The sequence below is a fragment of the Temnothorax americanus genome, unplaced genomic scaffold (genome assembly GCF_048541705.1).
Source record: "Temnothorax americanus isolate GAGA-0224 unplaced genomic scaffold, ASM4854170v1 Scaffold23, whole genome shotgun sequence".
Lineage (NCBI taxonomy): Eukaryota > Metazoa > Arthropoda > Insecta > Hymenoptera > Formicidae > Temnothorax > Temnothorax americanus.
In genome coordinates this window covers 124,011-131,273 of record NW_027509371.1, presented here as the reverse complement: position 1 = coordinate 131,273, position 7,263 = coordinate 124,011, and the positions used below count along the sequence as shown (strand labels likewise).

At 45.1% G+C, this 7,263-nt stretch overlaps 1 protein-coding gene across 1 annotated transcript; it reads left to right on the top strand.

Moving 5' to 3' along the window:
- Positions 1-4,460: 4,460 nt before the first annotated feature.
- LOC143898304 (uncharacterized) lies at positions 4,461-6,280 on the top strand. Its single transcript, XM_077407683.1, has 2 exons — positions 4,461-4,592; positions 5,219-6,280. The coding sequence occupies exons 1-2, from the start codon at positions 4,461-4,463 to the stop codon at positions 6,278-6,280; spliced, it is 1,194 nt and encodes a 397-aa protein (XP_077263809.1).
- Positions 6,281-7,263: the final 983 nt, after the last annotated feature.

The window sequence follows — 7,263 nt, the reverse complement described above, 5'->3', positions numbered from 1 at the left end:
TCCGCTGTGCTCGAACAATCCAAATTTGTTGATCGGCATTTCGACGCTGATTGAACGGATCGCCGTCGCATGGTTTAATTTATAATAAGCCCGGCTTCGCGAAGTTCCTCGATAATCGACATGATCTCGTTGTCGTGGGCATTGTTGCCAGCTTGACGCAAAGCGTTGAGCAATCGCAGACGATCCACCAGCTCGTTGGGGTCGTCCCAGTGCACGTAGTCGATCTTATTGTCGGTTAGCGTCATTGCGCGAGGCATGGATAATCCCTTTCCGGATTTTTTCTTCTTGGATTCGGTAGACATCAACGGTGAGATTACAAATCGATACTTGAATCCCACGTTGCCCTTTAGTCGGCCGAGAGGATCATGCTTGTATTTATGAGCACTCGTTGCCAACAATATGCTCCTGTACTTGATCTTATCGTCCTCCGTGTAGATCGCGTCATCGGGTATTTTTTTAAAGATCAACTCGTAAATACCGGGTGTGCCGGCGTATCGTACGCCGTCGATATAAATGTTATCCGCTTTGTCCACGTCAAAACTTTTATTACCGAGCATCAATTTATTATTGCCGAGATAAACGCCGTACGCTATGTCCATCGTTGGACAGGCGCCCAAAACATCTGCGATGTAAATTCGGCTCAGTGGACCCAAGTGATCTTCCAACGATCCTATAAACCATTTTCGACCCTCCGACGTTTGCAACCAATCATGAACGGTCGTCCTGATCGAGTCGTCCGTGGTTTCGAAAACATTTGCGGTTTCAAGAAATTCGGGACTTGTACGTTGCACGGTTCGCGTCGGTGTAGAGGTTATCGGTGTAGAGGTTATCGGTTGTTTCGATTGATCAGATTTATACGGTGTCGATGACAGATCCGGCCAGGAATCTGATCGTTTTTTCTTTCTTTTCGGTGTAGCATCCTCCTCCTCCTCCTCCCCGCGCTGTTGAACGGATAGCAGTTCGATTTTTGCGTCAGCGTCGCTCTCCGTCGGCTCCTCTTTTTTCACCGCGATCAAGCTCAAGTTGTCAACGATCTTTTTCAACGGCCCGATGAGAGGTTTAAAGTGCGTGTCCAACTCAATGTCCTTCTCGATCTTACCGGTCTTCAAAGCGCGAAGTTTCTTGCGAATCGAATTACTCGTCTTTGCAATCTCTTTCACGACCTTCTCGCGTTCGCGAATATTCTCGCTTTCGTCGATCGCAGCCATCGCGGAAAAAAAGCAGAGTGTCGATCTCTCTCTCTGTAATAACGCTAATGTTTCACCTCCGACGAGGTATCGGCAACGACTGATCGCTTTTACGGTATCGCGAACACGTTAAATCCTTTTCTGTATCGGCCGTTCGAAAACGCGCTGTCCTTGTCTATCACTACGAATCCGTACTTTTGTTGCCAACAATCGTGGCACAACGAGCAAAATTTATCGTACGACATGTCGGTATTCACATGATCGTTGTACACGTGTTTCAAATTGGTATACCATCCTGTTTGAACAGGATCAGCAGATTCGCGTTGTCCCGTATCAGATGTTTAGGTATTCTCGCGTACGTCTGACAGAGATAGAAAGAGTCGACGCTCGAGTGCCTGCCCATTGAGAAATACTCTCTCACAGCGTCTTGCTTATCGCACGCCACGTCATCAAAGACGAAGATCGAGTTTGGACGTGCGTCGCTCGGTGGAATGACGTCACTGTTATTGGAGAACGTAAAATAGCCGATTTCGTCGATCAATGTCAACAAATTCTCCAAATATCGATATTTCGGCTGTTGCAGCGATTTCGAGTACACGTACACGTTTTCAAAACGTACACCGTGCGGACTTTCCAGCAAGCTGATCAGAACGTTGGTTTTACCGCAATTCGAAGGGCCGCAAATGATCGCGCGTATAGTAGTCGGTAACATCGTACCGCACTGAGAGAAAAAATAGGGAGCAATCCCATAGAGTTACTCTCCTAAATATCACATGGGCGCGAATCGAGCCTAAGGTCCGACTGCGCCAGTAACTGTACCGGTGGCGCCACCGATTTTCTACTGACAAATCATTGCACTAATATTTCCAGCGAGCTAACCTGAATTTTTCAGTATCGCTCATGGAATAGCTTCGGGTCGAAACAACAGTACTGCAGCAGCAGCGCGCTGAATGTTTTGCATTGTATATTGTTAAACGGTAAGTTATATATTGTTAAACGTTGATTATAGATTAAAACACTAATTTGATCTCACTTTTGTCTTTTTTGGTTATTTTGTATCTAAAACTTATTAACATGCATGCAAGCGTATTATAGACGAAAGTTATTGGATGTCTATAATGATAAATAAACATGTAGAAATTCTCGGCAAAAAATTTTCTAAAAATACTGTATTTGTTACAAATTTCAACAGTGATGGTATTCAATTTGGTGTGATAAAACGCATATTTTATTACAAAAATAAAGTCCATTTTCAAACTCAAATACTTGATAAAATCGGTTTTAACGACTTTTTTCATGCCTATGAAGTAGATTCGAATATAAATAAGAATGAAATTTTAATAGATGCTTCATATATTCCACGTTTACCACCTTGCCTATACTTAAAGAAAAATAATGTTGAATTTGTAGCGTTAAGATATGATTTATAGTATTAAACTATTAGTATATTTATTAAATAATGTACAATAAAATTACTTGTAATCAATAAAAAATAAGAATATTTGTATTTAAATTTATTATCCTGTATATATACATACGAACTTGACGACCCGAAGCTATTCCATGAGCGATACTGAAAAATTCTGGTTAGCTCGCTGGAAATATTAGTGCAATGATTTGTCAGTAGAAAATCGGTGGCGCCACCGGTACAGTTACTGGCGCAGTCGGACCTTAGGCTCGATTCGCGCCCATGTAATATTTAGGAGAGTAACTCTATGGGATTACTCCCTATTTTCTCTCTCAGTGCGTGCTTGCGTTTCTCCACGTTGCCCCCCATCGACCGTGATCTGTCGTCGCAATTTGTCACGCAAATCGCCAACGGTTGTCGCACGAATCTCATTTCTTTCCACACTGCCGACTTTCTGGCTGACTCGAACGCCTATTTATAGGCGAGCGGAACCGCGAATCGCTCAGTAGCAAAAATGTTCGTCCTACTGTCGAGATCTTCAGATATTCGCGATTTGAGCGCCGAACAGCTGCAATTTGTGCCGAAAGCCGTTCTGCTGCAAACGTGCGGCGATCACGTCCACTACGTGTGGGACAAGCTTTCGGAACATTTAAAGCCGGATTTGGATGTTCAAGCATATCGTCGCTGTTACGAACATTACAATCGACCGTGGCAGCGAACGCACATCGACGGTCCCGCGCCAATGATAAAGGATTGCGGCGAATGTCAACGAAAAAAAATGGTGGAGGCCTGTTAAATCGCGCGATAAACGCACTTCCGTTCGAATTACACATTCCCAGCTATCAATTTTGCGGTCCGGGAACTCGTTTACAAGAACGATTGGCGAGAGGCGATCAAGGTATTAATCCATTGGACGTGGCGTGTCGCGAGCACGACATAGCCTATTCGCGTAACCGCGATCTCACCGAGAGACACGCGGCGGACGAGATACTCGCTGCGGAAGCGCGAAAACGTATTACCGCGAGAGATTCGACTCTCAGAGAGAGAGCTGCCGCTACAGCCGTCTGGGCAACCATGAAGGCTAAAACGAAGCTCGGAATGGGTTTGAAAACGAAAAAATCGAAAACTGTGAAGAAAAAATATCTAACAAAAAAAAACGGATACTTTCGACAGCGAAACGAGGCGGCGTATTGCCGATTCTACCGTTGTTGGGAGTTCTCGGTTCTCTGGCCGGCGGAGCGGCGGGAGTCGTAAAGGCCGTGAACGATAACAAAGCCGCGCGGCGTCAGCTGGAAGAGATGCAACGTCACAATCGCGCCGCGGAAGGTCGCGGACTTTATCTCGCTCTGTACAAATACGGACGAGGGCTGTATCTCGGCCCGCACAAACGCGGGCGAGGAGTAGCGTCGAAAATAAAAAAAAAACGTCAAAAAGACGTTAAATATGCCCGCGGGTATTACGACTAACGTACAATTGAATCGATTGGCAAGGCGTATGCGCGTACCGTTCTTCAGAGGTGTCTTCATGCGTGATTCGTTACCGATCGGCGGTGTACGTCGAAACAAGAGCGGTATCGTGAATTTGGACGACGCAGCGGGTCCCGGTAGTCATTGGGTAGCCTACGCGAAGAAGGAAGATCAAGTCGTATATTTCGACAGCATCGGCAATCTTCGACCACCGAAAGAATTGGTGCGATATTTCGGGCCGAGCGTGACAAAGATCGAGTACAATTGCACGTCTTATCAGCGATACGATCAGAACATCTGTGGACAATTATGCCTGCGATTTCTCCGGACGATCGACGCTAATTTAAAGCCTGACGGTGCCCCGTGGTGACTCAGTATTCGTTAACGGTTTCCGCCGACATGTCTATAACGTTCACGCTGACCGGGAAGAGCAGCATTCTCGCGGAGCACTATTTTCCCGCAGTGGATCTGAGCGACGGTGACTACGAACTCGGTCTCACGTGCTTTGAGACTTATCACACGATTCCGAACGTGAATTCTTCGAACAATAAATTTTATTTTGACGAGAATTGTTGGAAATAGAGTATTTAGGCCGTTGCAGTACGAATAGGCTAACCGAAAGTTTCACTGAGCGAAAATGTTTTATTGATCTGTAAACAGGGGGCGCCCTGCTATATCGACGCCCGAGATCGCTCGGTTCTGTGTGTTGACTCTCGAGTCGGACGGTTGTTTTTTTGTTTTTGTCACTTCGTCCGTGGTATCGACCGTGAACGGACGTGTGTAGTCACGCGTTTTCTTTCATTTCTGTAACTGTACGATTTATCTAATAAATTCAGTTAATAATACCACTGTATTGGCGTACTGAACTTATTGTTACAACAGGTTATGGGCCCAGCACGCTTCCACTGCGCCTAGTCTCCGAGTTCGGTAGTGTTCCGTAGTTACGACTTTTGTGGCTCAAGAAAATGGCTGAGAAGGAAGCGTTTAACCTCACGAAACTCGACTTCATTGAGGGGACGGACACGCAGCCCGATAAAAAGACAAGCTTGAAAAAGTAGAAGGAATGGAAGAGGCGTCAATCAAAGGCGTCAGTGATTCTGCTGAGTTCAGTGAATCAGGCGCTACATGTGAATTTGATAAATTGCACAACGCCGCAGGCATTATGGCAGAAGCTGAATGGTCTGTACGGAGATACAACTGAGGATGCGAAACAGCGGTACTGGCAACAGTTTTATGAGTTTCGGATAAGTGATGGCGAGCCGGTGGCAACGCAGATAGAGAAATTCGAGACCATCTGCAGGAAGCCAGCAGACGCAGATGAAACGGTGTCGGAAGCCGCCATAATGTCGAAGCTGTTGAGTAGTTTGCCTACTTGGTATTCGGCGTTTAGAATGGCGTGGGAGTGCACTGCGAAAGCTGAGCAGAAGAAAGAGAATCTGATTGCCAGAATCATTCGTGAAGATAAACGATTGACAAGTGCGGAAGAGGAGGTGTCGTCACTCGCATTGCAGGTGAAAAATCTGCAAGTGAAATCGAAGAAGCAGTCGAAAGCGGCAGACAGTGATCAACACGGGAAGAAAAAAGTGTCTGTCAAGACGATAGAGAAACTAAAGAAGAAGCGACCGTGTAATTACTGCAAGGAGGTAGGCCACTGGTATCGCGAGTGTAAAAAACGTCTCGCTGACAAAGAAGAAAACGAGAAGAAAAAGGATAGCAACGAGAAGAAAAAGGATGAGGAATCCGGGTCGGCGTATACAAGTGACATTTCTGTGTTCTTTTTGGAAACAACAGATAAGGATGATTCTGTGTGGCTGGCAGATTCAGGTGCTAGTATGCACATGACTTCTCGACGTGATTTCTTCCGTGAGATCGGGCCCACGAAACCAGTGCGTTTCGTGAAGGTCGCGGGAGATAAAGTGCTTCCGGTGGTCGGTGTCGGTACAATAGATATTCAAGCGAGTGTAAACAAGAAACTGATAGATAGACAGTTGAAGAATGTGCTCTTCGTTCCTGATTTGAAGCGGAATTTGTTTTCAGTGGGAGCCATAACTGATAGAAAGTTCTCGTTTCATAGTTATCATAACCGTTGTGAAATTCGAGATGACAGCGGGGCTCTATCTGTAGAAGGAGTGCGTCACGGATATCTGTTCCGTATGCTATTCAATGTAAAGATTCCGGTATTCATTAAAATTATGGCACGAAAGGCTAGGCCACATTAATATAAAATCTATCAAAGAAACAGAAGAGGCTGGAGCTGTAAATGGAATGAAGATCGAAGATAAAAACGAGTTTTTTTGTGAAGCATGCATAATGGGAAAGCAGGCCCAGAAATCACATCCTTCAAGCAAACGGGAGAAGGCAGACAAACCTGGTGAAATGATCCACACAGATGTGTGTGGACCATTGAGTGTGGAATCTTATCGAGGATCAAGATATTTCGTTCTGTTTAAAGATGACTGCACTGGTTTTCGAACAGTATACTTCTTGCAACACAAAGATGAAGTCTTTGATAAATTCAAAGAATACGAGGCGTTGGTGTTTAAACAAACCAACAACAAAATTAAAGTACTTTGGTCGGACAATGGCGGGGAGTACGTGTCCAAAGAGTTTGGAGAATTCTTACGGAAAAAGGGAATTCGACATGAAAGATCAACACCGTACGTCCACCAACAAAATGGGCGTGCGGAACGTGAGATGAGGACACTAGTAGAGAGCGCCAGATCAATGTTGATCGCGAAGAATCTGCCAAAGAACTTATGGGCGGAAGCGGTGAAAACAGCAGGATACGTTTTGAATCGCACTGTCTCAAAGCAATTAGATATGACTGCTTATGAAAAATGGTTTAAGCGTAAACCAGAAGTGAGACATATGCGAGTTTTCGGGAGCGTTGCATACAAGAATGTACCGAAAGAAAAAAGGAAGAAGCTGGATCCGAAAAGTGAAAAAATGATTTTCGTTGGCTATAAAAATGAGTCAACAAATTACAGACTGTGGGATGCTGCAACACAGAAAATACATGTAAGCTGTAATGTGGACTTCAATGAGACAACAGAAGAATCAGAAGATTCCAGGGAGGAAGCAGATTTCCAGTTGTCTTTTGGAGATTATTACGGCATGGACGACGAAAAAGATGCTGATTCACAGTCAACAGCTGAAGATCATCCTGATGCTCCACAGCCAACAGTTGAAGATGCTGGCGAGC

Bases quoted from the DNA above. Each gene is read 5' to 3' on its own strand.
- LOC143898304 (XM_077407683.1), top strand. From the start codon at position 4,461: ATGTCTATAACGTTCACGCTGACCGGGAAGAGCAGCATTCTCGCGGAG. The intron at 4,593-5,218 runs GTGAATTCTTCG...ACAACGCCGCAG, and splicing joins CTTATCACACGATTCCGAAC to GCATTATGGCAGAAGCTGAA.